The sequence below is a fragment of the Syzygium oleosum genome, unplaced genomic scaffold, assembly GCF_021117445.2.
Source record: "Syzygium oleosum isolate NSW1041296 unplaced genomic scaffold, Sole_v2.1 Sole_v2.12, whole genome shotgun sequence".
Classification (NCBI taxonomy): domain Eukaryota; kingdom Viridiplantae; phylum Streptophyta; class Magnoliopsida; order Myrtales; family Myrtaceae; genus Syzygium; species Syzygium oleosum.
The window spans coordinates 3,970,152-3,996,932 of NW_026607496.1; the positions used below are offsets into that span (position 1 = coordinate 3,970,152).

Here is a 26,781-nt window from a genome sequence, read left to right on the forward strand (position 1 = left end):
AGGTTCATACGACTGCCAGGCACCCGCTAGATAACCTGTAGTGAAACTGGTTATCCAGGCAAGAGGCGTGGCACGCGGACAAATTTGGCCCGGGCATTCGGGTGTAGGGACTAGGGACCGATAGCTTTAGTTACTAGCTTCATTCGACTGCTACTCTGGGCCTTTGGCGCAGGCACCTGGTCTACTCTTTTCTCGCACCTCGACCATTTTTAAACTTGTCTCGGACCTATCTCGCTATTTTGGGGTCCAATGTAAACTCTAGGTCAACAAGAACTTGAGCCGCAAAATCAACATGATTAACCTTTAAAGGTTCACCCAAATCACCATGGGTTGAGTCTCCATACAATAATTCGACCAAATTAAGGGACTCACTCCACTAAATCAAATCAATCACATATTAAGAAATAGCGAGAGACATTAGATTTTAAAATAAAAGATATACATTGTGCGTGATGTTTCTATTATTCGTATCACATCATTTGTAATATGAGATTTTTTTTCCCAAGGTGATAGAGGCATCTTATTTTGTTTCCCTCAGTGGTAGGAAAAAGCCTACCTCAGAATCGTCCAGCCAACCTGAATGGTTTGGAAGTCATATCCTTTTCAAGCCACTGACTTCGTTTACCTACATATTTGGACCTATGTGGAACGAATATTATTCCGTTTCTTTCAATTCGTAGCATGATAAGATTAGATGTGTTGTCAAATACGTTCATGTCCCAAACATTTTAATAGCTAATCTCGCAAGTTACATAACAAACGACAAATTATTTGATGAGTGTGTTCTATGTAGTCTCTTTTATGTGGTGATTGGGGTATTTTAAGTCAACTTTTATGTTCCAAATAATTTCACATGTTCGGGTGCACCTGTCTCGGATTTTTCTCTATGCTGCCCTAAGCAAAGACAAATTTACCTTTTGCTTCTTTTTCACTCAATGCATCAGATATTCCAGGGTTTCCTTCCCCGAATTCAGGTGTACCAACCTTATATGTGCAAAGATTCCACACTGGAAGTGCCTCGGGAAGAGTTCTCTATAGCAACCTCTTCCTTGATGACGATGCTCTTGTATTTGGTGGCCTTTCGGGACAATCCAAAGAGATCGCTAAAGATTTCTCCCTTGAACTTCTTCCTTGGCACGATGTAAAGCCCTCCTTGGGCTGGGGAGAGGAACTTTTCGTCTGGGAGATTGGTTTTACACCTAATTCTAGCTTTTTTAAACATCATTATAGTTCCGTTTGTTTCGAGAAAAAATATTGATTTAAAAAATATTTTTTCCAAAAATGACCGATTGTTTCGCTTGAAATAATTAATCGATTGAAACTCTTTTCTTTTTCGGCCGATTTATAATAGTTTAATGCCACATCGGATTTTCCGGCCATACAAATCGGCCATAACACTAAAGAAAATAATTTTTAACCAATTTGATACCTAAGTGGTTGAAAAATAAGTTATAACACTCGAACTGCCGTATAAAAGTTGGGATATTTATGATGTCCTTATCCCAGTAACTTTTGTTGATGTGATCTGAATGTGGCTTCCTATACACGGGCATATTGTTCCTTCAAAGTCAAGGTCCATAGGGATGCTCTACCATCCTAGCCAAATATTCTCCTATTGAGAGGATTAGCTATTTCTCGGTTCATTTTCACTGAGTCCTTCCTAATATTCTCTATTTCTAACCTCCTCGTGGGGGCAGGTGTAGTTCTCTAGATCTCTTACCATCATTATAGATTGGCCTCTCTAGGGGCCATTTGCGATGGTTCCCTTCTCCTAAAGAATGCCTCATAGTGCCTAGGTTTACCTAGGCTGAATCCAGATCAAGGGTAGTCGTCGTTGTCTTCCTCAAAGAGAGTGTGTCGCCTAATTCGATCCTCAGGACCATCTCTAGCCTTGGAGGCTCTTGATGGGTTAGGACTCAACTCCTGATTATTGGAGGCATTAGCTTCACAATGACTTCTATTCATATCGAGGATGTTCGATGGCCAATTAAAGTATCGATTATGACTTCTATTCAAAAGAGAATGGATTTGCCTTGAAGCCCCAATGACTTTGTAAAATTCATGTTACTAAAATAATTCGTGGACAATTCAAAATAAATGAGGAAACTATAAGAAACTTGATTGAATTAGAACGTATGGTTTACATTCTTGGATGCCACACGCCATATTTGCTTGATAACTAAAATTGGACATAAGCTTCTTAAAGGAAATCAAAAGTGCTAGGGAAAGAAAAAGGCATACAAGACATGGCTGGAAATTTTTTTTTAATCGAAGTACTGGAAATGGGAAACCCAATCTAATTTGAATTTAAATTCAAACTTAAGCAAAATCTTATTCAAGCGATCTTCTTCAAAATCTGGCAAGCTCCTTGCGATTTCGGATGCCATTGATGCTGTTTTATTTTTTGCTCATAGTGTATACTCTATGTAGAATGTGTGCTGCGAGCTATGTTCTTTTATTCCTCTTGTATCTTTATGAGTCATTCCATGATTCATCCCGATCTTCCTTTGCAAGAATCTCTAATTGCCTCATGACTTACGCCCTCCTCCAGGGATGTTATGTACTTGCTCCCAATCCTTTAGCTACAGTTATCCCTTGGTCAATGGATCCTTCATGGCTTAGTCTTCAACTTCCTGTCATGTTTCAAGTCAATCAATTGTCAGCACGTGTTATGAACTTCACTTAAACTCTGCTCATTTGATACTCATGATCGGTGAGCTCCTCAAACATTCCATCGATGAGTTTTGTGCGCCAACCGTATTCTTATAACCTTTATGATCGAAGGGCTCATTCGGCATTTTATCGAGTGGGCCTTATGGTTACCTAGTTTAAGTATGTTTCCTGTTGTCGATTTAAATCTCTTCAATACAAGCAATGGTGTTCTTTGTGAAGAGTATCTGAGAAGCTACTTCTTTGTAAATTACACCCTGAAGCAATCCGAGACGTTGAAGCCAACTAATCTTGTAGTAAGATTTGTGAATTCCTTTGCAAGATTAAAATATTATTCCGTGAGAACATGTGGGGCTAACCACTGTAAAGTTATTGAGTATAATTGGAGGTTGAAAAATACCAAGAGTGTTTGGGTGACTCGAATATTGCTTGATTTATAATGGAATTCTGTATTGCTCTCCCCATGGACATAAGTCACGCTAGCCGAACTATATAAATCTAGCATTCAATTTGCTTTATTATTCTATTTTATTTTTTCGTTTGATCGCTTGTTTCCACGATGGATAGTCCCGAGGAAAAAATTGGAGTGGACCCGACGAACAGTCCGAGTAAGAGGCTGTAACATCATAGGACTGCATAATTGAAGCCTAATATGGGACCCAGAGAATCTATTACCAAGAGCGGAAGCACCAGGTATTGGAACGAGGTTCACGAACACTACCAGAGGAAGCCACGGACAATCTTGGCATCTACCCTATTGTGAACTTTCTTCTGGGCTCGGGACCCGTGAAGATATTTCAGCATTGTACAAGGTATAGTTGTTCTTGGCAGCAAGAAGATAAGAATGAATGTATAAGATGAGGCAAACAGAAGTTGATTAGTAATTCAGTGATTCACTGTTTCCATGCTCGTGGGGGTCGGAGATGGAAAAGTCAGGTTTCTTTTGTCACTTGGTGTGTGGGAGAGCTTGGATGGGTCGAACCGTCCTGAGGAATCGCTCCTTACGTCCAACCAGAGTTCAATAGTGATGGTTGAAAAGAGAAAACAGAAAAGACATTCCAGGTTTTTATTGGAAGGAGCTCGGCGAAAGCCGACTTAAGCACCGTCGGAGGGTCCTTTGTAAGTAAAACCTGGATAACTTCTGTTTTGCATCTAGTGACGCGCAGATGCAATTGCTGACTAACATACGCGAAAGGATATCGCTAATTTTGATACTATATTGAAAAGTCCAATTCAAAAGCTTAAGAGTTAGACGATGGAAAATCACATAAATTTAAAAAGCATATAGGGCCCGTTGTCAAGCGATGCGGGACAATAATTCAACACACGAAATGAGACGTTAAAAGTCTGATTTCTTCTAACGAAAATGTTCGAAAGGGAGCGAGCTCATTCGACATATCTAGTAGTAAATCCGATTTCGCTCGGTACCAAAGAGTCACGAGTCAATCTGATATGAAAGCTGTTCCGTCCTTCATCGTTTGTCCATTCTGAGATGGTTTTTTCCTGTGTCACTAAGATGCCCGTGTTTGAAAGATGGTACATCATCGAAGGGAAATTCATGTGTAGGGCTTGGTCCATCGTAGCCCCAAACCCTGGGGGTCCCTTGTCCCATGCACGGGACAGGTTTCCCAAGGACCATTCGCGGCCCACTACGAAAGAGGATCAAGTAACAGCGGGACTTTCACGGCCAAGTTGTTCTCTCGAGCGTAGCATCAAACGACTATCAAAGCACCAGCCTACAGGTGCGTGTCGTACATGTCAGCTCGTACATCATATCATATGGATCCCACGTCAAATTTATAAAATCTGATTGGTAATATGAATCCGGTGCAAATGCTTCTTCATGTCAACACATTCTCTCTCTCCATTCACCGCCCGATTCAGATTTTCGTAATTTTACCCATAAATCAAGTAAAAAATAGTATTGAGACATGTGTGTCCCATAACAAAGAATTGACATAGTATGATATGATGCAGTTAATATATTCTAGTTGGCCCATAATTCATCGGAATAAGGGTCGGTACATGAAAACAACCCACTTGATTGGTTCGGTTCGATTCCTAAATGAGTCGGGAACCGGCGTGATTTCTTTCTTTTTTCTTTCTTATTTCCTGGTAGGGAATGGAACACTGGAACTGGACACTCGCAAAAATGTAATTGTGTCTATCAACGTTGTTTTTGTTCTCTTCTCCAGCCCTTTGGCAATAAAAAAGAAAGCTATTGGTCTGGTATGGGTGGTTCGGTCCCATCCAGAACTGGGAACTTGACCTATTATCACTGGTTCCAAATTTTAGGAACCGGGAACCGCCCCAAAACCGGTCGGTTCCTTTGCTCATCGCCATTTGAGTAAAAGTTGGTCCAATTATGTTGATTAGTTCAGACTTAGACTCTCTATTGTATTGTTGGTCCAATTGAATATGTTGATCAAGTTGTATTTAGGCTCTCTCTTGACGATATTTCCAAGTGATGGTATTGGATTTATGCTGCGCTCCCAATAGATAGCATTCCACAAATCGAGAACAAGTGAACGTCGATCAATTACCTCCTCACAATCCGACTCGAAATGTTGTTGCCGGCTTGAATTTTCCAACATGATATCGAATACGATTCAAAATGCGAGATCGAAATAACCTCCTCGAGAACTCGAGAACTCGACTGCACCTCCCACCTTTCATTTCTCTCTTTTTCCCCCCTTTGGGGGTCTCTTTATGCCTCGGTTCCATCACAATCGATTACCGCTTTGCGAATTCGCCATCATTCTCCTTCGTGACAACTTGCAAAAGGTATTCCAAATTCTCAGCCGAAAGGCAATGTAACTTGCGGTCCGTCAAGATGCCAGTGCTTTCATCCATACTGGCCAAACGTCGGGCATTACCGCATGATTGGGCAAATTAAGTTTCGTGTAGTCCGTTGATTGACCTTGTCACATGTCACCCAATAATTCATTGGAGTACAAATCTATTTCCCGGATTTCCAGTTGATGTAATAGCCACCCTCCAATAATTTTTGGCCGTGACTACTTGGCACAACATCAGCGTTTGTTTCGGTGCAAAAAAAACAAAGAAATAGTCACCTCCAAAATGGAGGGTCTTCAGGTACAAGACTAGACTATGAGAATTGAACGTGGAACAGAGTCCGATCCATGGCAGCCTAGCCCTTCTCTGCTTTATTTCCTGTTCAATCTCTGAAAGCAGCAGCTGGGAGTCCATTTCTACAAACTTTGATCCGCTGATACCGGGGCACCTCTCAAATGAACTCATAGCCTGCCCCCTAAGCAACCTTAACATATATATTGGGCGCCATTCCTTGATCGGTTTGATAAGTTTTCCTCGGAGAGGTTCTGTTTCCAGACGTACACCGTCTTTGGTTTCTCTACAATCTTTCTTGACTCACCCCCCTCCCTCCGCCCCCATTAATTGAAACCCGAGCCTCGCATTCCATTTGAGTTTGAGTTAGGAGGGACGAATGGTGATGCCTATTTGGTTAGCATTAATCTCCTGAACTCGAAATCCATTTACCCCCTTCACTTGGGACTAAATTAGGCGTGGTTATGCGGTTAGTCGTGATGCTTACCTTGCAACCTGCTGTGCGAGAACTTAATGCAACATGCCTATTTTACAGATGCTACTCAGAAGAAGATTTTCTTTTTCTCCTGCAAGATGATGAGTCATGCTGATTATGATTCTTGTTTTTCCATCTTAGAGACGCGAAAAAGAGGAAAGAGGGGCAAAGGGGAGACATTTATGATCATGGACATGGTTTACGGTGATGTTTATGGAACAAAGTGAATTATCGACTTCTGAACTGCCGATTGCTTCTTGATTGAGACTATACACCGATTAATGTTTAGCGAAACACTTTCGAAATCGTGCTAAGTAACAAACCAAAGTGAGATTCTATTCCTAGTTCCATGAGAATTTCTCCATTTAGATTCTAGCCATGGCTACCACAGATAACAGATATTCCCAGACAAGTTGCACAAAAAAAGTGGAATATCTACAATATAATCAAAGCCATTCGGGATGCTAGATGACCTCGGCATGCACGCATGGGGAACCTTTCAGGAGTGGCGAGTGAAACTCTGCGCGAACTCGCGAACCGGCTCCGACTGTGCGAATTGTCACTAGGATTAGAAGTTGATCATGAAGAGAAGAATAGCGATCTATTTACAAACTCCAAAGATGGGCCAAATGATCAATCCCAGTGTGCTCAAGATGACGATTGTTGTTGTCCCATCAAGCCGAGGAGGAAGAGAAGAGCCGCCGTCTTGGTGTGCCTCTTCGAAGGCCACGGAGGAGAGCTTCGAGTTATTCTCACGAAAAGATCGATGAAACTGTCCTCTTATCCTGGTATATATGAACTCTCTGCCTCATGTAGATTGTTCATAATCATTTGCTTATGCGTTAATACAACTCTGTTGCACAACGGTTATCCATTGAATTTGATGTAAACGAAGATATCTTCTGTTGAGGTCACATAACCTTCCAAGATATTAGCTAGTTTTGTTTCGGACTTGAATTATGAACATGGACAATGGACAAAGTATCCAGTTGACCTCTCAATGATAAGGCCATGCAAGATCTTCATGTTCCAATCAATGATCTCTAGATCTCTAAAGTTCAAAATCCTTAAAGAGGCATGTTAGTGACCATGAATCAATTCATTTATTAGGTGAATACAGATATTAACATTGTTGACTTACTTGTTGCTGAGAATTGTTTAACTTATGGAGACCTCAGTTTCATCCTCTGCAAGAACAAAAATGACAATCCATGATTCTGTCACTTGAGAAACAGGAGATGTCGCACTGCCGGGTGGAAAAATGGAAGAACATGATAAGGATGACACTGCAACTGCACTAAGAGAAGCCACGGAAGAGATCGGCTTGGACCCAGAATTGGTTCAAGTTGTTGCTAATTTGGAACCCTTCTTTTCTCAGGTTCCCCTATGATAAATTATTGCCTTACTGTTTTTGTATCTGTGCTCAATCATTCACTTGTGTCCTATCCATTGCGCTACACCAGCATCTCTTCGAGGTCGTTCCTGTCATTGGCCTACTCGCAAAGATAGAAGATTTCACACCTTCACTGAATGTGGATGAAGTGGATGTGGTTTTTGACGTCCCTTTGGAAATGTTTCTGAAGGTTTCTTCCTCTACCCATTACAATTCCCCTCTTCAAGATCCTATCTGCTTGTGCTTATATTGGGCAAGAGTCATCTGACATACCCATTTTATAGTATCAGTTTTGAAAGTGAATTGAACGACTGAATTTGCTTGTATCCTTGATTTGACTAAACATGGATTTCATCAATCTTGCAAGAGACATAGTAGTGAAAAGAAAAGGAGCGTATGCAATGGGACATGATACCGTTTCAGTATTTAGCAGCTAATCTGTTCCATTAATAAAAAAAATTTGGTCATAGTCTAACAGTTACGTTTGTGTTGGACCAATACAGGAGGAGAATCACAGATGTGAGGAGAGAGAATGGCTAGGATGGAAGTACATTCTTCATGTTTTCGATTACCAACCAGAGCGAGAGACTTTCTGCATATGCGGATTGACAGCGAGAATTCTGATTCGGGTGGCATCGGTCGTTTTCCAGCGGCCTCCCTCGTTCGACCTGCACACTCCCGACTTCCGACAATTGCAACTGGTACTAGAAGATATTAGACAGAACTTGAAAGTAGGTGCTGCGACAAGCTAAGTACTTGCGTCGTGGTCCATACATCTATTGAGGTAAACACCAAAGACAATGAAGACCAGGCGCAGATCAAGGCACCCTTATTCGCGCCACATATTGCCATTTTCTCAGATGCCGATTCGAGTACTGAAATTGCAGGATTATCTTAGCGTGTCTCAGTCAGAGAACACGAATAATTTTTGTAATCCGTTAACTCTCTCGGCTCATTTGATGTTCTCAATCATATTATTGCTGTGTCGAATAGAGGTATTAAGGGATGATTAATGCTCGAGTGAGGGGAAAATTACCAATTCAGTCCTCAACTTATTGCATTTGTGCCAATTCAGTCCTAAACCTTTCAATTTGGCCAATTCAGTCCTAAACCTTTTATAAACCAGCCAATTCAGTCCTTTTGGCCGGCCGGCGCTGACGTGGCCGCCAGCCGGCTGACGTGGCGCCGGCCGGCGTCTACGTGGCAATATTTTAATATTTTTATTATTATTATTTTCGAATTTTTTTCTTTTTTCTTTTTTTTTCTTTTCCTTCTCCCCCCTGGCCTGTCCGGCCAGGGGGGAGGCTCGCCGGCGAGGGCGGAGCTCGCCCAGCCAAGGCGAGCTCCGCCTCGCCGGAGCTGGGCTAGCTCGCCCAGCGGCGACGAGGCGGAGCTCGCCCGGCCATGGCGAGCTCCGCCTCGCCGGATCTGGGCGAGGGCGGAGCTCGCCTCGCCATGGCGAGCTCCGCCTCGCCGGATCTGGCGGGCGGCGGAGCTCGCCCGGCCAAGGCGAGCTCCGCCTCGCCCGGCCAAGGCGAGCTCCGCCTCGCCCAGATCTGGTGAGGTGGAGGTCGCCCAGCCATGGCGAACTCCGGCGAGGCGGAGCTCGCCCAGCCAAGGCGATCTCCGCCTCGCCCAGATCGGGCGAGGCGGAGCTCGCCCAGCCATGGCGAGCTCCGCCTCGCCCAACTCGGGCTAGGCGGAGCTCGCCCGGCCAAGGCGAGCTCCGCCTCGCCCGGCTCGGGCGAGGCGGAGCTCGCCCGGCCATGGTGAGCTCGCCTCGCCGGATCTAAGCGAGGCGGAGCTCGCCCATCCATGGTGAGCTGGGCCCTCGCCGCTCGCCCAGCTCGCCATGGCTGGGCGAGGCGGAGCTCGCCATGGCAGGGCGAGCTCCGCCCTCGCCCAACGGCGGCGAGGGCCCAACTCGCCTCGCCGGAGCTGGGCCCTCGCCGGCGAGCCTCCCCCCAGGCTTGTCCGGCTAGGGGGGAGAAGGAAAAAAAAATCAAAAATAATAAAAAAAAAAATATTAAAATATTGCCATCTGGACGCCGGCCGGTGCCACGTCAGCCGGCCTGTGGCCACGTCAGCGCCGGCCGGCCAAAAGGACTGAATTGGCTGGTTTGCAAAAGGTTTAGGACTAAATTGGCCAAATTGAAAGGTTTAGGACTGAATTGGCACAAATGCAATAGGTTGAGGAGTAAATTGGTAATTTTCCCCTCGAGTGAGACAGGCTGAGGGTGATAATTGGTTTGCTTTAGATTCTCTATTCACCAAAACATTGAAAAATTACCAAAAAAGTCATAAATATATTGTAATTGTGCCAATTCAATTCTAACTTTTTTTTTTGGCCAATTGAATTATAAACCTTTTTGTATTTATGCCAATTCAATTCATCAAGCTAATTTTGACCAGTTACTGACATAGCTCTGACGTGGATAATTTTTTAAAAATTTTATGATTTTTTTATTATGATTTATTTTTTCTCTTTTATCATTGGACCGGCGAGGTCGACCTTGCCAGGGCTGGGCTAGCGAGGCTCACCCTTGCTAGATTCGCCGGCCATGGGCGAGGCTTGACGCTCACCAAATTTGGCGAGGTTGAGCCTCTGTCGAGGGCCGCTCTCGTCGGTGGCTGGCCAAGGCACGACCTCCTCGGAGTTGACGAGGTCGGACCACGCCTATGGTCAGAGAGGCCCGACCCTCACCAGCCCAACTGTTGGCGACTAGTGAGGGTCAACCTCGCCTAGCGATTACGAGGTCGAGTCTCGCCCGACCGGCGACCTCGCCGGCCACAATGATAAAACAGAAATAAAATAAAATAATAAAGAAAATCATAATATTTTAAAATATATATATAAATTATCCACGTCAGTAATTTCCGGTCAAAATTAGCCAGATGGACTGAATTGCCATAAATGCAAAAGGTTTAGGACTCGATTGGCAAAACAAAAAATGCTTAAGACTGAATTGAAATAATTACAATAGATTTATAACCCTCTTTTTTTAATAACTTCTTCCCAAAACACACGCACACGTACAAGAACACTATGAGTGTCATTTAAGGTTTGACTACAACAAGACAACTTCCTTGATAAGCCTCGAATTCTCGCGCCGCCGAAACATTTATATACAGTCGATTCGTCCTCCAAGAGTACGTCCGCGCATTGCACGATCGAGCGAGAACAAGCAGCGAGCTCACAGATTAATGGTTACGCCTCTAGCGCCATTTATATACGGCGAAGGCGCCATGAGCTCCACCGCATGAGACGACGAGTTGTTCCAGCCGTGTCTCGTCGGGTCGTACTTCTCTCCGTCGCCCCAGAGCGCATAAGCCTCCTCCCCGTGGACCGCGTCGTCGCCTATCATGAGCTGCTCGTCGGGCATTCTCAACGGCACGACCAGCTGAATGCCGAGGCAAATGATGGTCGTAGAGAGTATGTTCCACCCGATCACGAACAAGGCCGCGACGATCTGCTTCAAGAACTGGACCCTGCCCGAGCCGCCATAGAACGCGCCCCTCGAGTCCGGGACCGGCAGTATGAGATCGCAGAGCTCCGGCTCGGCCAAGAGCCCGGTGAGAAGCCCCCCAAGCAATCCGGCGACAGCGTGCGTGTGGAACACGCCTAGCGTGTCGTCGACCTGATCACGAGCGACCGCGAAACATAAGTCAGATCATGGTTTTTTTTTTTCTATCATCTATGGTTTGTTAACATGGAAACTATGATCAGGCCTTGGTGTATCTGACTCCCGACAAAGGACAACAGTTATTTGGTCAAAATAGATTATGTATGTACCGTATTTGATTCAATCTTAATCACTCGACCAACTTGCAATAGATTACCATCGTTAAGAGTCGACTGTTCAAAAATTGGGAAAAGTAGTGGGAATGCATGCAGCCACTTGGGCATTGCTAAGCCTCAAATTATAAAAGAACAAATTACCCTTTCTTATATAAAAAATTACCGCCCGCCCTCTCGACTCCCCCAACCCAAATCCTAGCCTCCATTTCCGGCAATCTGACCCACCACCCAATGCCTTATGACCGGCCGTCGTCAAGCCGCCGCCGCTGCCGCCGCCCCCGTTGTAGGCAACCTCATTTGACTCTCGTCGCTGGTGCCCGTCTCTTTCTCTTTTCTATGCGCCGTCCCTTTCTTTTGTCCACGGGCTAGAGGAGGCCGGTGGCCTCAAATTAAGGACGGGGGACAGCGACGACACTAAAGATGGCGTGGGACGGAGGATGGCCACAACTTGGGACACGCGGATGGCGGTCGGAGGCGGCGGACAGAAGTGGCTGAAGTTGGTTAGGGTGGCCGGGAACTAGGGTTTGCATCGGAAGTCGAGGGAATTTAAAAGGAGAGCGGGAGTAATTTGAGAAGAAAAATATTTTCTAAATTATTTATCTTCTACGGAACAATTAACTCACGTGGGAATGCAACTTGGTAGCCAACATGAAAGCATAACATGCACAATGGTAATTTCTGAAAAGTAGAGGATGAATAGAACTTCACATACGTAATTGCTCTAAAATTATTATTTTTTTACCTTTTGAAGAAGACTAGATTTCTTGTGGAGTATCATCATAGTGACCCATGGAATGCTGCCAGAAAGCATCCCCATTACTATAGCCGCCCACGATTGCACGACGCCTGAAAATTATTGACATTCCTAGTCAACTCCAATCATAATCGTGCCTCCCATTGAATTAAGTTTCCACAACTTAACCTAATCCCGAAATTTGTGGTGATAAAATAAGTTGACAAAGTATCTATGCTACCTGCTCCGGGCGTGATGCAAACTAGACCCGTCATCATCCCTTGGACCGCCCCGATCACCGACGGCTTCCCGAAGAACACGACGTCGAGCGATGTCCAGATCAGGAGGCTCGTGGCCGCGCATATGTTGGTGTTGAGGACGGCGACGGAGGCGGTGATGTTCGCCGCGTACGGGGCCCCGCCGTTGAACCCGGACCAGCCCATCCACAGCAGGCCCGCCCCGGCCAGCATGAGCAGGACGTTGTTAGGAGAGAACCGCTCTCGGTCGCTCTTCAGCCTCGGCCCGACCTAAAAAACCGCCAGCAATTTAAATCATTAAAATCAAATTAGAGCATTGAATCGAGATTGGCGACATTTATTTAATTGTTCTAAGCTCGAGGTGCTATCGAGTTTCCACAAAATGGTCCCGGCCGGAAGGGATGCATGGACATGTTCAGAGACACGAGGTTTCATAACAGATCGTGGTTTTACGTTTTGAAAGTCATTGAGTATATAAAAATTTCATGAGTTTTGATGATAAGGTTGTAGTGGATAGTGCTGGAAGGACTATGTAAAATTTACTTGGCCCTTTTTTCATTCGGTACGTACCCAATAAGCCGCGGTGAACCCGGCGATGCCCGACGAGAGGTGGATGACGTAGCCGCCGGAGTAGTCGATGACGCCCCATCGGTAGAGAAAACCGCCGCCCCACAGGCTATATGCGCCGACGGTGTAGGAGAAGATCAGCCAGAGCGGCACGAAGGCCATCCAGGCCTTTATGTTCATCCGGCCGAGGACCGAGCCGGCGAGCAAGATCATGGTGATGGCTGCGAACTGGAACTGGAAGTAGACGAGCGTGGCCATGGGGTAGAAGGGCTCGTCAGCGGGCGTCTCCAGCGTGCCGGGCACCTTGGCCCGGCGTATGAGGTACTTCTGGCCGAGGGCGGGCGCGCCCTTGCCCCACATGGGGAGGAGGCGGTCCCCGAAGGCCATCCGGTACCCGACGAGGACCCAGACGATGAGGACCGCCGCGAAGGCGTAGAGGGCCATGAAGGCCGAGTTCACGGCCCACTTCTTCTTGACGATGCTCGCGTAGAGGATCACGAGGCCCGGCATGCTCTGGATCCCGACCAGGGTCGCCGCCGTCATCTGCCACGCGTTGTCGCCCTTGTTGAGCCACTCGGGCACCGCCGGGAGGTGGGCCCCGTAGGCCTGGGCCAGGGGGGGGACGGCGGCGGCGGCCGTCACCACCATGGCTACGCGGCGTGCGAAACCCTCAACCGAGCTCCAACTGACCCGAAGAAGGAAACCGAGAACCAGAGGGGGGAGAGAGTATCCTGAGAAAGCGGTCTACTAGTTGCTGGTTTCTGGTTCTTGTTTCGCGTGAATTGATTGGAAATGGTGGGTTCGCGAATATCGATGCACGCTGGATTAAAATAAAGGGCGCACGATGATGAGGGCCTGAGCTAGGGTGTTTTTGCAAAGTCCTCGGAAGGTTCGTTTCTTCGTACGAAGGAAGGACGGATTGGAGTGTGAAACGGTGCTAAGATTTGTCAATGGAACCGAGTTCTGGTTAGTGGCGACGACGACGAAGACCCCGAGCGAGCGAGTGAGAGGAGAGGAGGAACGTGATGCTGGTGGGACGCGGTGCGGAGGAAAAACATGATGATGACGAGCGCCCCCGATCAAGACCAAAAGAGACCCTTGACCCGCGTGAGAGGGGGATTTGAAATGGGATTTTGGGAGAGAGTGGCTGCAAATTGGTATGGTCAATTTCTAAGGTTGGGGGGGGGGGGGGATTCAAATGTGATGGTGACCATTTTGGGGAAAGACGGTACTGGGGACTTCGTATACGGATTTTAGACGAGGTCGGTGTTCTCGTCAAGGGATAATTGATGTTGCCTTGCGGTCCCTAAAAGCAACACCGAAGAAGTTTCTCCCTCGAGTCGAGTCCGGGAAAATTGTTTAGAAAGTCTTGAACCTACTGTACTTTAGTCAGTTCAGTCCTAAACTTTTTAATTTTGCCAATCGAGTCCGAAACCTTTTTCACGTTTTGCTAATTAAGTCAATCCGATCAATTTTTGGCTGGAAATCGCCGATATGGACGCCGACCGTCCTCCGTGGCACAGCCAGCCCTCGTCTCTAGCAGATTGCCGAGGCCCAGCGACTAGTTGGAGAAAGAAAGGATGAAAAAAAAAAGAGAAAGAAAAGAAAAAAAGGAAAATTAAAATTGAAAATTAAAAAAATTGTTCACATCAACGCCGGCTGTGCGACAACTAGCATTCACATCAGCGATTTCATGCCAAAATTGATCGAATTGACTTAATTGAAAAAATGTGAAAATATTTAGAACTCGATTGATAAAGTTAAGAAGTTTAGAATTGAATTAGCAAAAATGCAATAGGTTTAAGACTTTTTGGACAATTTTCTCCTCTCGAGTCTGTCAAGAAAGAAGCTTTTTTACTAAATCTCTCTCTCTCTCTCTCTCTCTCTCTCTCTCTCTCTCTCTCTCTCTCTCTCTCTCGCGCGGGTGCATCCATCGACCTATAATTTTTTGAAACCCTAGCTACGATTACCTGGTAACACACAGCACGAAGAAGAAGAAGAACAACAACAACGACGACGACGATCTCGTCAAGAACAGAATCAAACTGACTGTCATATGGAGCATCTAATTGCACAAAAACAGCATCATCCACGAAGAAACGACTCAAATTCGAAAAGACAATACATGGAAAGGCACCATTCTACATGCTTTTGATGATACCATTTTTCCCAGCATGTTATGTTGGACGATTTATATAAAATTAATGACAAGTCGAATTTTTTTCGGCGAGAGAGAGATCATCGACGTCACTCAAATAAATATTTAAAAAAAAAATTATGTTGCTTAAATGACCAACTAAAAAGTTACGACAGAAAAGCGAGCATTATTCAAAAATTATTGCTTTGCTGATCTCCTTTTCCCGAGTCTCTAGTCACCCATTCCTAAAATATTCTATTTGGTGGGGCATTAATTATGTAAGTCCAACGGAGAGTAGACCCAAAAAGGGAGACGTGCCCTACTTGGGGAGCAAAGCTTCACAATCCCCTTACGAAATACACAAGTCTCCCGGTGGAGGTATGATGCCCGAAGCCTACCACACTTTTGCCCCCCCTCTCTCTCTCTCTCTCTCTCTCTCTTTTCATCTTCATTCAAAGACTTCAGTAAGCAGGCATTTCTAAGGGTGCGTTTATCTCGTGAAAAATTTTAAAAAAAAATTTGGAAAACATTTTTTTTCTTAAAATTAATATTTCACCTTCTATAAAAATATTTTATCATTTATTTTTATCGATAATAAAAATATTCTTCAACGATTAATTATTCCGGTTACATTTTAATCAACGATTCGTTCATTTTCAACGATTAATTACTTCTGTTACATTTTAGCAGTTCACCCGTGAAGGGATGTCTTCGCCCATGATGGGGTGTGTTTGAGAGGTACCCGTGTGAGAGGTAGAAGCGATTATCTTTTGATAACTTCCACCGTCTCTATAAAAAAATAAAAATAAGAACAAAAACGTTTCCGCGAGACAAATGAAACCTTAAAAGTTGCCCTTCTCCGTGAAAGGCTAGAGTCTGAAGGCACCACCCAGTGAAGAGGAAGGGAAGAGAATTGAACAAAGGGAAGTGGGCTCTCTCACTTTTACCTTGGATTAGTGAACTTGCACTATGACCCTTTTACATAGCTTTTCTTAATGGATCAACTCTATTATTCAATTTGCTAGGAGTACATAACAAGAATTGTGACATCCAACCTCAGAATTTAGCAACCAGCAAGGCCTCTCCAAGAACATGCCCTTCGATCGCCTCCAGCAGCTTCTCTTTGGTCACCTGAAAATCACCATAACACGTAACTCTCACACCATTTTCCATATACGTAAAGATGGTGAGACTGAGCTCCGTTTGAAAGGGGGCTGTGCCATTCACACACCTTGTGGCCTAGGTTAAGCTTCTCGTCCAAGGCGTAGAGCTTGAACTCGAAGCGATGCCCGTGGGACGGGAGCTTCGGCCCTCGCCAGCCCGGCACCTTGTGGTCGTTGTTGCCTTCCTGGATCTCGGCGTGGTCGCCGCGGAGCTCCTCCCCCTTGCCCGAGAAGCCCTCGGGGAGGCCCTTCAGGTGCGGCGGGATGTTGGCCACCACCCAGCACGTCCACGGCACGATCGGGCTGCTCGGGTCGGGGGCGTCGATGTCCTGCACCACGAGGGCGAGGCTCCGTGTCCCCTCCGGCACGTTGTACCTAACCCATGCATTCGATCGAATAACATTAAGAATGATCTGCAAATCGACTCAACGAACGCAAGAGCAAAAAAACCGGGGTCTGCCCGGATTCCGTTCTCGTTGGTCTCGAAAGAAGACGTCGGAGACGATCGTAACGTTTTACCACTCGAGCGGCGGAGACACGCTCTTGAGAGCGCCTTGGCCGTTGTCGGTGTACTTCCTTGGCAGCTTCCCCTCCCGGTCGATCGGCGGAGACACCAGCCTGAACTCGTCGCTCGCCATAGGATGTCGAGAGTGATCTTTTGGGTTTGATGCAGATCGATTTGGAACTGGCGACGGGGATGACGATGATCATATGGTGATGCAGATTATATGGGGGGAAGCCTTGTTTCGCCGAAAAGACGGCGAAGAAGCTACGTGCAGCGATGAGAAGGTGCGAGCAGCCGGAGGGAAGGACGCGTGGAGTGCCATTCGGAGGTGTCTCTAGGTGGAGTAAGAATGTTTCCAAACCAAAAGTTTGTTCGGGTGAACCGAAAAGAAAACAGAAAAGTCATCCGATCTGACGCCTAAATCTTGGACATCACTCATCACAAGTTGTGGAAAACTGTTACTTGGTTTGGAGGCCCTTGATCACGAGTTCGAATAGCTTAGTCGCTCCTCGATCTCAAGAAATCCTAATTTGTTAAAGGCGTAAGTTCAGCTTGAGCACCATGCTTAGAATAATTCGAACTTTATCCCAATTTGCATCCGTTCACGCAAGGGTGACGGACTCACTCAAGATGAGTAGTGGTTATGACTTAAACCGAACATTACGATCCCAGGTGTGTAGCTTCTAAGGTATTGCCGAGGGTGTCGCTTACTTGGTCGCCCTTCCTACTCTTTTTGCTTCAAAAATAGAGGGCTCTTTCGGTATTTCTCTCTCATTATTTCAACGTTTATCAGCTTGAAATAACACATTGATTTTTTCTGGGTTAATGTTTTATCCTTCCATGGTCCAGAAGAGTTTTCTTCACTTACTTCTCTAATTGGTGGTTACATTTATAAATGTCACTCATTTTCATTCTTGATTGAATTGCATGTAGGGGTGTACATACTGTAATTCACCAACGAGAGGATTTCTTTAGATTTGTAGGAAAAAAATTGCTTTTTTTTTTTATTGGCAGCTATTGCAAGTTTAATGCTAGAGTCATGTTCTCATGTTAACTTCTTTTGTTGAGCAGAAGGGATCTTTTATATCTCGTGTTCATCCTGACTTCCATAACATAGATTGTCTCAAGATTTTGTCACACACAATTGGCGGACCAGCGGCCCAAATATAAGACAGGCTTTACAACGCTGTGGTATTGAAAAGTGCAAGTCCACCAAAAGATCACATGATCGACCAGAACAAAAGGTGCACGAATCCTAGTGCTGCTTTGTCCGACGAACGGAGTACAGCACTTGATGGTCACAAATGATAGCAGAAAGCTCGGCCGTCGACGCAAGAATCGAGATCAAGGGTCGAGGCAATGAAGACTTGTTGAGCTGATCGGCTGGTTGGCAGCCCGCTCGACACTACACCCAGGCTCGAGAGGCATGAAAGGCAAATGGGCAAGCTTGGGCAACGTGCTAATTGAGAAAGCCCGGCCTGTCCAACTTTGGCAAGACCGGAGCCTGGCCATTTGGATTATACGTTACCGGCAAGCTGCTACAATGAACAGGCCAGACTTTGGGCCTTAGCCAGGCTTTTTGTGTTGATAGACCAAACTAAAGTTGGATGAAATGCTAGAGGTTCGGGTTTTGGGCTGATTGAGCTGGTGGTGCTTCGTCCGGTAAATGTTGGATATCATTTGATGGTCACAATCAACCTTCCCTTTCTATTAATTCACTAAATTCCAAAACAAGTGAGGATGATTAAAACAGAAATCGTAGATGAAAAAGTTCAATTAATCAATTAACTATAATTATAGTGATTTTTTATATTTAGAATGTATCGCGAATAATCAAAGTAATGCATTTTATATTTAATAATTTTAAATATTCAGTTGTCGATTAGTTTAAGTAAATTGAATATAAGTTCTTGAAGTGTTGTCCATGACTAAAATTCTATTACAATGGAATAATACAAAAACATAAATAGAAACTATAATCAGTTATAATCAGGCTGTGAGTTTACGATAATCAGTTATTCAATTTATTATATATTTCTATTATCACTTAGGTCACATAAAAACCAAAACAATAGTAAATTGATTATCCACACATATCCCTTTCGTTCGGTTTAAATCAAATTATCGAATTCTCCATTCTGTTAAAGCCCTATTAAGCAGCACATTAGTGCATGAAAACTGAACGAAAAAAAGGGTAGTTCAGGAAAAAAGTTATTGCTCATCATGATTAATTTTCACCATCAATTCAGTAGACCTAACTATAAATTACCCCCTCAAATTACTCAATGGCACAGATGTATCTAATGTTGCTATAACTTTTCGAGAGCTGGCACATCCTCCTCCCTCGCCTAAAGGAGACATCATTTATGCACATGGTTAAACATGCTCAGTGCACACGTGCTCGTGAAGTTATGGCGGCCTCGTGTGGGGTTTAACATGATCAAATGGATCATGTGTGATGAATTTGTACTCTTCGAGTGCATTTTATAGTTTTCGCTGTTAAATGGTATTTTTCCAAGTTAGTACTGTCAACATACACAAGCTAAAGGTTGAGTGTTCGAATCCCGGGCGCCGCAGGGTGACTTAACCGGTGGCACGTGTGTGGTGGCTAGCACGTGTCGCCTCCAGGGTTTACTCCCCGGCTGTCGGCCGTGCGGGGGTTCCCTGGGTTACCAAAAAAAAAAAAAAAACATACACAAGCTAAAGACAAATCCATCAGGGTTGATTTAGATAGTTGGTTCATTTTTCAAATCATAACTACCCAAGGCGACAGCGTGAATAAAAAGCTAGTACCCCTATGCGAACTACTGATTGGCCTCGAGCTGATCTTCATCAACAGGCCGTGAAAGCTTGTGACAGTCCCTGTCATGACTAGTCTCCACTGAACAATCCGACTCAGAAGCAATCCTGACGGAAGTTTGTCAACTACCCTGTGGACTAGACAGACGTATTCACCGCCTCCTTCGCTCGACACTAGGCTGTGCTAAGTCACCAACCCCAAGGAGCAGATATAGAGTGGGACGAACGTCTGCAGGAGAAATCGGTTGAGACATGCAGACCTTTTCGTGACGCTTCCGTCCCCTCAAAGCCCTGCAATATCTCCACTGAAAAAAAGGGTCGGAGCAGGTAATCATCAATGCTGGTTTCACCTTTGAAAGATGGACTTGCGGAACAGCCGTCGATTCGACACTAATGGCAAAACTACGAAAGTGAGAAGAAACCGGATAGTTGCTGATGCATTTGTTATGAGCTCGTGGGGTGTGGATAGTAAGATTTTCGCACGTTTTTATGTCCCTCTTGCTTTTTTCCCTTAATAAAATGATGTGAATGGACAATTAGCACACATCGACATCATTTCGGGCGTTTTTACGAGACTTCCGGTACTCGCGACGGAACATTTCATTCACGTCAAAGTCGGTTCATGGATTCGTGTTTCGAGAGTTCAAGATTAACAAATCTTGTCACCGTAACTCAAGATGTCGGAAATCAGAAAGTATAACCTTTTTTTTAACCTTTTCAAAATGTAAAAAATAAATGTTGTTTTTTACCCGTCAAAATTCAAAAAACTATTTACATTTTTAAAAATTATGAAAAATTTATGTACGACTATACACGTTAAAATATATATATAAATGAATATTTCATATATTTTCAGGTTAGAAAAGAAAATCAAAGTGTGAATGCCACGAGATTTAAATGAATAAAAAGTAAACAAAAAACAAAAAAAAAAAATAAAATTTATCCGGGTGATGTGTGTTAAAATGATTAGATTGAGGAGGGAAGGGTGTAAAGTTCGAGAAGACAGGAAAGTCAGGTTATTTCATGACAGCAGCAACCAGCAAGTAGATATAATCAGGATTTTACCAACTCCTCTTCATCACACGTGAATTCTGAAGGTACAATCTGATATTCATTTTTTTATTATTTAGGAGAAATTTTGAGAACCTGTATGATGGTCCCTGCCCAAAAAGATGGAAAATTGATTTGATAGTGGGAATTTTAATTTAGTTTATTTCCAGAATGAAAAGTTTCTACTAAAAAATGTTTTCGTGATACTCCTTTAATCATATTTAATAGGAAAAAGTTAAGTATTAAATTCTATGTACGGAATGTAATCTAGGATTAGACCATTTAATTGGTTCAAATTAAATTCTAAACCTTTATTAAAAAAAAAATGCAATCAAGTCTTTCTTATGAACAATTGGTATAACTCAAAAATTGCTTATTTGACATCTTTAAACATAAATGGTGGGATTTAATTGCTTTTATCGATAAAAGTTTAGAATTTAATTACACCAATCGAATGGAATATGTCTTCATTATGCTTCTCGGTAATGGTTTAGAATTTGATTAAACCGATAGAAAGATTTAGGACCCTGATTTCGTGGGTACATAAAATTTCAGGACTTGTAGAGCGATTTTCCCCTTTAAAATATTCTATTCAATTGGGCCTAGTGTCTAGATCGAATCCTATTTGATTCTTGGGAATAGATCAAAAGATGTGAATCTCAGCGCCAGCCAACCACTCTCTTTTTTACTTTCCTTTTGTCAAAATGACTTGAAAAGAAGTGCTTGGATGTGACCTTGACTCCTTTTCCTTTTCTTCTCGGAGGAGACGAAACCAAAATCAAGTTTTAAGAAAATAGTGGGTTTGATTTCAGCCTATGCTTTCAAAAGAAAAATGATTGCTTAACACGGTATTAGGGAGAAGATCGAGAACTTTAATTCGGCCTCGATATTGCCTTGTATCGATATTCTTTGTTATTCTTTATTTTCAATTCGATCATCGATGATGCGGGTGTGAATGTGTATATATACAAATTAGGTAAAAGCCTACTTTGGATCCTCGAATATGTGTGTCATTTGCAATCAAATTCTTGAATTTTTAATCTGTTTAATCGACCTCTCTCCGCACCTAAACGAATTAATTGGAGCCGATGTACTCGTTAGAGCCATTGAGATCTGATGTGAAAAGCTCCTGGCCAATGTTCATGTTGAGAAATCTCATTTCTCAAAATTCGATTTGTCGTCATCCTTTTCGAAGTGTTCAGTCCCCGTACATTAACTAATTGGCTCGAGATGGCTACATAATTCCCACAAACAAACTCATACATAGACATTTCATTCGATTGATCGTATCAGAATTCGGAACTTCAAGGTAACTTCAAGAATTCGATAAGAGGAAAATAAGAAAAAAAAATCCAAAATCCGAATATAGAAATGCGTAAGCTCTAAAGATAGAAAGTAGAATTCCCGTCGAGACTAAATGAATTTGTGGGCTCCGTGAGCGAGGACCGGCATGTGCGCAAGACAAAAGTTACTAACAGAATATGAACCAGTTCGAATTTTTAAGAGGAAACATCGCCATTGGTAATCATGAAACCCTAAGGAAAGAGGGAAGTAAAAGAAAGAGAGAAAGGAAAAGAGGGCACAAATCGTCCGGAAAAGGCAGGCAAAGGATCTCCTTTCCTTTGGATTTAGGGAACCTCGGAATTTAGGGTTGAAATCCACTTCGATTTCCGGGGGGGATACGACCCACACAAATGATCCCACTTGACCCGGCCTCGCGCTCCCCTGTCGACTCCTTATGGTGAACCATGGAGTCATGGTAGGGGTCCCCTGCGTGGCCATTCGTTTCCCTCTTCTTTCTTTCTATTGCAAATAAAACCACCTCACATTTCTATACATTTTTTACCACACTCCGAGAAAGTTACCCAATCGGCTATAAATTTATTGTACGGATGCCAATTCAGTAATAGAATTTTCAATTTTTGTCAATTTGGTTATAAACTTTCAAACGATATTCAAATATAGTCTTTTCCGATCAATTTTTGCCTGAAAATCGATAACATGGCGATCCGTCGTTGCAGAGCCGTCCTACGTAAGTGATTTCAGGCGAAAGTTGGCCAGAATGACTACATTGAAAACGTCGCTCAAAGGTTTTAAGCTAAATTGGCAAATTTGAATAGTTTAAGATTGAATTGGCATACGTATATAGGCTTATGGTTGATTGGACAATTTCACCCCTACTCAAAATTTCTAGACTTACCCTATATGTCTGGTAAAAATTAGTCGGGTACTCAAAAAATCTTAATATCCTATAGATACAAGATAGGAGTACATGTGTGACACAAACGTTGTTGGTGAATTATTTCTGCACTAATTGAGCACGTTTGTTGTTAATTGTTAGTTAATACAGTTTTCTCTTCTGTTTAGGGTTGGATAGTTCCAAAACTTATAGGATTCTTGGAGCATTCGATCGTTATATTCAACATTAGAGGACTACTTTTGACATCTCCATTAGAAATTACCCTGACTTTTCTGTGAGTTTTCGCCCGCAAGTGTATTTATGCTTGCAGTGGCATCACTTCGCGAATCGTTGAATTTGCATTTATTTTTTTCAGTGAGTCAAAAAGGGCCATCCCCTCCCCCACATTTAATAAGGCGAGATCAAAGGGTCCAATGTAGGATGAAGTTATATCGAGAGATTTGCTCTTGACATTGATCGATGAACAGTAGGATTCGAGACCTCGCCATGGTATCAACGAGCTTCCCCTCGACCTAAGTGGAAGCTTGTTGATCCATGATATTTGGAACAACACACGACCCTAGTGGTTTTACTGACATGCGTCGAAACACAACCTTTCACCCCTTAATTTATCGTACCAATTTCTCATCATCGTGCATATATATCACTACATGCTACCACAACATGGGAGGTCAATGGTAAACGGGTCACGCTATTATAGATGAAGAGAGAATATTTCGTGTAACAGATACACCACGTGACAGTGATCTATAATCGACCACACCATGACTTGCGTGCTATGAATCCCATCTTATTTGGCACCTCGTGCATTCGCTTTTCACTTACAATTGATCGGTTACATCACGTGTCACCGTCACATGGTATTTGTTATTGACACGCGATGTATTCCTCACACAAAACATCGACTCATTTCATGAGGTTCCAAGTTTGAGACCCGCCGAGATCGAACCTAAAGTCATCTTGTGCCTTGGGCATTTGCTACCTCACGTAGAAAGACATCAAAAACTTTGGCATGCCTATAGGGCTGGGATCATCGGTTCTTAAACCTATGGATGGATTACGGGAAGGCGTCATCTCCAAATAAAGGATCTACTAATCTTCCAAAGCCTCGACGTCGTTTGATTGATGGAAAGAGTCATAGAATCATCCACCTTTTGTTTCAGTTTCAGCACAGTTTACGAGTTCGAAAAGTTCATATTTCGAGGTAACTCTGGTAAAACTATACTTTGGCAACTCGCCAGTCTTGTTATTTCGAAGTTGTTACTGGATGCTCATACTCGCACATAGAATTTCTGCATAATTCAAGTCGCCCACGCATTTTCTTCACCAAAGATTTTGCTACAATGTCTCTCGTGGCGACATCTCCCCTTTAAACCGTGCTAGTCTCCAAAATCTCTCTCTCTCTCTCTCTCATAATTATTGGAATACATAGTTCAAAGAAGGATAACATACTTATCACTTGAGCTATCCTACTAAAGTTATTAGAGATGTGTCGTATCGGGTGTAATTCCTACACATATACTATCTTTAAATAAATGGATGGAGCACTATCGCATAAGTATATAAGTTAAGTGTAAAAACCAATCACTATCCAAGATCCTTTCCATGTGTGAAGACAATAAAAAAAGAAACAATTCAGAAAGGGAATAGGCGCCTGAGAAGTTGTAAAATTTTTACGAAAGCCAATCAAGTTATGAAACTTATATGATTCATGCAAGCAAGTACTTTTGTTGACTCCATCTAATCTAATTGATAGAATGTCATTTGTAAGAAGATTTCAAGATATGTAGTGTTGATGTGGCGTTGTATAAGCCACATCAAGTAAAATGATAAAAAGTAAAAACAAAGACCAAAAAAAAAAAAATGGATCATCAGTTTTAGAGAGAGACAACGGCGCGGCACCGACTTCGCCGGTGGAACCGTGGCGGCATTGCCGGTGTCTCTATCCTTTGCAACCCCTGCGACGTCTTTTCATCTCTTTCCTTCTCTCCCCTCGATTTTATTTTCTTTTTTATTCTTGTTTTTTTTGTAATAATTCACCTTTTTCCGCTGTGGCGCCTACTTGGCACCACATCAGTACTCCTTGCTTAATGAAGAATATTTATAAATGTCACGTCGGTATTTTCCTCCTATGAGATCGAGCGCAGCTTATGGAAGCACTTAGTTGTATGAATTGGACAAATTTTAGGGTTCGGTTGCAACTTTCTCAATTAATTTAAACATTTTGAGAGCACACTTATCTATTTATAAAACTGATGTGACAAATGAATATCATGTTCAAATATCCTTAAAAACATCACTTTTGTAAACAGTGTTTTGTCGCTTCTCGCAGGAGTCTCTATCTATATTTACGCGTAAACCCCCCCTCAACAACACTCATCAAACCCACCCCCGAACTCTTCTTAAGGTCCGAGCCACCACCCTCAGCGCATGTTCATGGAACATCACTGCCTTCAGAACAACCCCAATTCATCAGCAAATGCACCTTCCTCCTCGTCATCTCCGAACAAGTCCGACGACAGGAAGAGATCGCCGCCGACCCGGAACGTCAAGACCAGAGGCAGAAGATCGGGGCCGCTCAGGCTCTCGACCGACCCGCAGAGCGTGGCCGCCCGGCGCCGGCGGCACCGCATCAGCGACCGGTTCAAGGTCCTGCAGAGCCTCGTCCCCGGGGGAGCCAAGATGGACACCGTGTCCATGCTCGAGGAGGCCATCCAATACGTCAAGTTCTTGAAGGCCCAGATTTGGCTCCACCACGCGGCGTACGAGGGCCGTGCCGGCTGGCCCGACTTCGTCCCTGCCGGCGCGGCCGCAGCACCTCCCCCGGCGGCTCATCAGTGGGCTCAGATGGCCCAGAGCCAGCCCGACAGCGTCTCTTCGAGCTTCGTGGACGTCGATCATACAACACCGCCATCGAATTTAGCAGATCTCTGGTGGTTTCAAGCTTGTGAAGAGACCATGTCGTGCGATGAACCGGGCGTGAGGCAATCTCTGGCTTAATATAATGTCGTCCGTCTTTATTGGCTCGTGTGAGTATCATATGTATATCGCATTGTGTGGGTAGTCTTCTTCTTCTTCTTCTTGCTTTTTTTTTTGAATTTCTTTTCTGATTTTAAGGGGATGGGTGTGGCCAAAAGAGGAAAAAAAAGAAGTTTTGAGGGGGCGCGTAGTAATTAATTGAAGCTTCGTGATGTCAATTTTGTACTAGTATGGGGATGAAATTGGAAAAAAGGAGGTGCAATTCACGGGCAATGGCAGAATTAGTGTAAAGATACTTATGAGAAGAGCCAATAAGCCTTCGACTTTCAATTCGCTTAACATCTTTAAATTATTTTCAAATGGTCCATCTAATCTCTATATTTTCATAATTATACTATTGACCACATTTTAAAATATTTTTCCATTTCAATTTATTTTCTAAAATTAAAAAAAATGTATCTTCCTAAAAAGACCAATTGGGCCCCAAAAAAAAAAAGAAAACGCGAGGAAGTTTACAAGGAAGAAAAATCGAAGTACGTGTTCAGTGTTCACACATGATATTGGTCAAATTTTATTGGTCTCTGGCCATTTTAATTATTTTTTTTGGCATTGGAAAAGGTTGACCTATAATCATGAGTGTTTCCCCCCGTACGCTTGTCCTATCGAATTTAAACGATTCTTTTTTGCAATTTATATATATATATATATATCTCACTAAATTAACTGGTAATGAAATTGAAAAGAAAAAGTGATGTTAAATGCCTCTAAAAACAAAGTATATCCTTTGTGGGGCACGCTATCATGCAAAAATTGCCAAACAAATAAAATTTACCTTTGGCAAAGTTTCTAATCTTCCACACACACACGACTAGAGCTGGCAAAGGTTTTGCAACTCATGGTGGCCCCATAAGAGTGGGTGACTCGTTTGGCAACAAAGTAAGACAAAATAGATTAATGAAAAAACTAA

General features: G+C 43.6%; 4 protein-coding genes across 6 annotated transcripts; 2 read left to right on the forward strand and 2 right to left on the reverse strand.

Annotated features, from left to right (window-relative positions):
* The first annotated feature begins 5,732 nt into the window (after positions 1-5,732).
* On the forward strand, positions 5,733-8,597 carry LOC115685104 (nudix hydrolase 15, mitochondrial-like). 3 transcript variants are annotated; one of them, XM_056316262.1, is made up of 4 exons: positions 5,734-7,020; positions 7,462-7,610; positions 7,696-7,815; positions 8,129-8,597. In XM_056316262.1, the coding sequence occupies exons 1-4, from the start codon at positions 6,720-6,722 to the stop codon at positions 8,375-8,377; spliced, it is 819 nt and encodes a 272-aa protein (XP_056172237.1). In that variant the 5' UTR covers positions 5,734-6,719; the 3' UTR covers positions 8,378-8,597. The 3 variants fall into 3 exon arrangements, with proteins under 3 accessions (XP_056172238.1, XP_056172237.1, XP_030465971.1); XM_030610111.2 differs by having other exon boundaries at positions 5,738-7,020; positions 7,468-7,610; XM_056316263.1 differs by lacking the exon at positions 7,696-7,815 and having other exon boundaries at positions 5,733-7,020.
* A 2,069-nt stretch (positions 8,598-10,666) lies between these two features.
* Positions 10,667-13,644, reverse strand: LOC115685092 (ammonium transporter 2). The gene is made up of 4 exons (XM_030610098.2): positions 12,985-13,644; positions 12,399-12,684; positions 12,167-12,270; positions 10,667-11,263 (listed from the first exon to the last, which is right to left on the reverse strand). Exons 1-4 carry the CDS (start codon positions 13,627-13,629, stop codon positions 10,820-10,822), a joined length of 1,479 nt encoding a protein of 492 aa, XP_030465958.1. The 5' UTR covers positions 13,630-13,644; the 3' UTR covers positions 10,667-10,819.
* Positions 13,645-15,953: 2,309 nt separating this feature from the next.
* On the reverse strand, positions 15,954-17,188 carry LOC115685172 (uncharacterized). Its single transcript, XM_030610192.2, has 3 exons — positions 16,801-17,188; positions 16,350-16,656; positions 15,954-16,249 (listed from the first exon to the last, which is right to left on the reverse strand). Exons 1-3 carry the CDS (start codon positions 16,917-16,919, stop codon positions 16,175-16,177), a joined length of 501 nt encoding a protein of 166 aa, XP_030466052.1. The 5' UTR covers positions 16,920-17,188; the 3' UTR covers positions 15,954-16,174.
* A 7,961-nt stretch (positions 17,189-25,149) lies between these two features.
* On the forward strand, positions 25,150-26,079 carry LOC115685177 (transcription factor HEC1). Its single transcript, XM_030610202.2, has one exon. The coding sequence runs from the start codon at positions 25,266-25,268 to the stop codon at positions 25,833-25,835; it is 570 nt and encodes a 189-aa protein (XP_030466062.1). The 5' UTR covers positions 25,150-25,265; the 3' UTR covers positions 25,836-26,079.
* The last annotated feature ends 702 nt before the right edge of the window (positions 26,080-26,781 follow it).

What these genes read in the sequence shown, in the direction of transcription:
- LOC115685104 (XM_056316262.1), top strand. Translation starts at nt 6,720, where the DNA reads ATGGGGAACCTTTCAGGAGTGGCGAGTGAAACTCTGCGCGAACTCGCG. An exon ending in GAAACTGTCCTCTTATCCTG is followed by an intron (nt 7,021 to 7,461) that starts GTATATATGAAC and finishes CTGTCACTTGAG; the next exon opens with AAACAGGAGATGTCGCACTG. An exon ending in TGGAACCCTTCTTTTCTCAG is followed by an intron (nt 7,611 to 7,695) that starts GTTCCCCTATGA and finishes GCGCTACACCAG; the next exon opens with CATCTCTTCGAGGTCGTTCC.
- LOC115685092 (XM_030610098.2), bottom strand. Translation starts at nt 13,629, where the DNA reads ATGGTGGTGACGGCCGCCGCCGCCGTCCCCCCCCTGGCCCAGGCCTAC. An exon ending in GGTTCACCGCGGCTTATTGG is followed by an intron (nt 12,685 to 12,984) that starts GTACGTACCGAA and finishes GCGGTTTTTTAG; the next exon opens with GTCGGGCCGAGGCTGAAGAG. An exon ending in AATCTAGTCTTCTTCAAAAG is followed by an intron (nt 11,264 to 12,166) that starts GTAAAAAAATAA and finishes GCTCGTGATCAG; the next exon opens with GTCGACGACACGCTAGGCGT.
- LOC115685172 (XM_030610192.2), bottom strand. Translation starts at nt 16,919, where the DNA reads ATGGCGAGCGACGAGTTCAGGCTGGTGTCTCCGCCGATCGACCGGGAG. An exon ending in GTGTCTCCGCCGCTCGAGTG is followed by an intron (nt 16,657 to 16,800) that starts GTAAAACGTTAC and finishes TGCATGGGTTAG; the next exon opens with GTACAACGTGCCGGAGGGGA. An exon ending in AGCTTAACCTAGGCCACAAG is followed by an intron (nt 16,250 to 16,349) that starts GTGTGTGAATGG and finishes GGTGATTTTCAG; the next exon opens with GTGACCAAAGAGAAGCTGCT.
- LOC115685177 (XM_030610202.2), top strand. Translation starts at nt 25,266, where the DNA reads ATGTTCATGGAACATCACTGCCTTCAGAACAACCCCAATTCATCAGCA.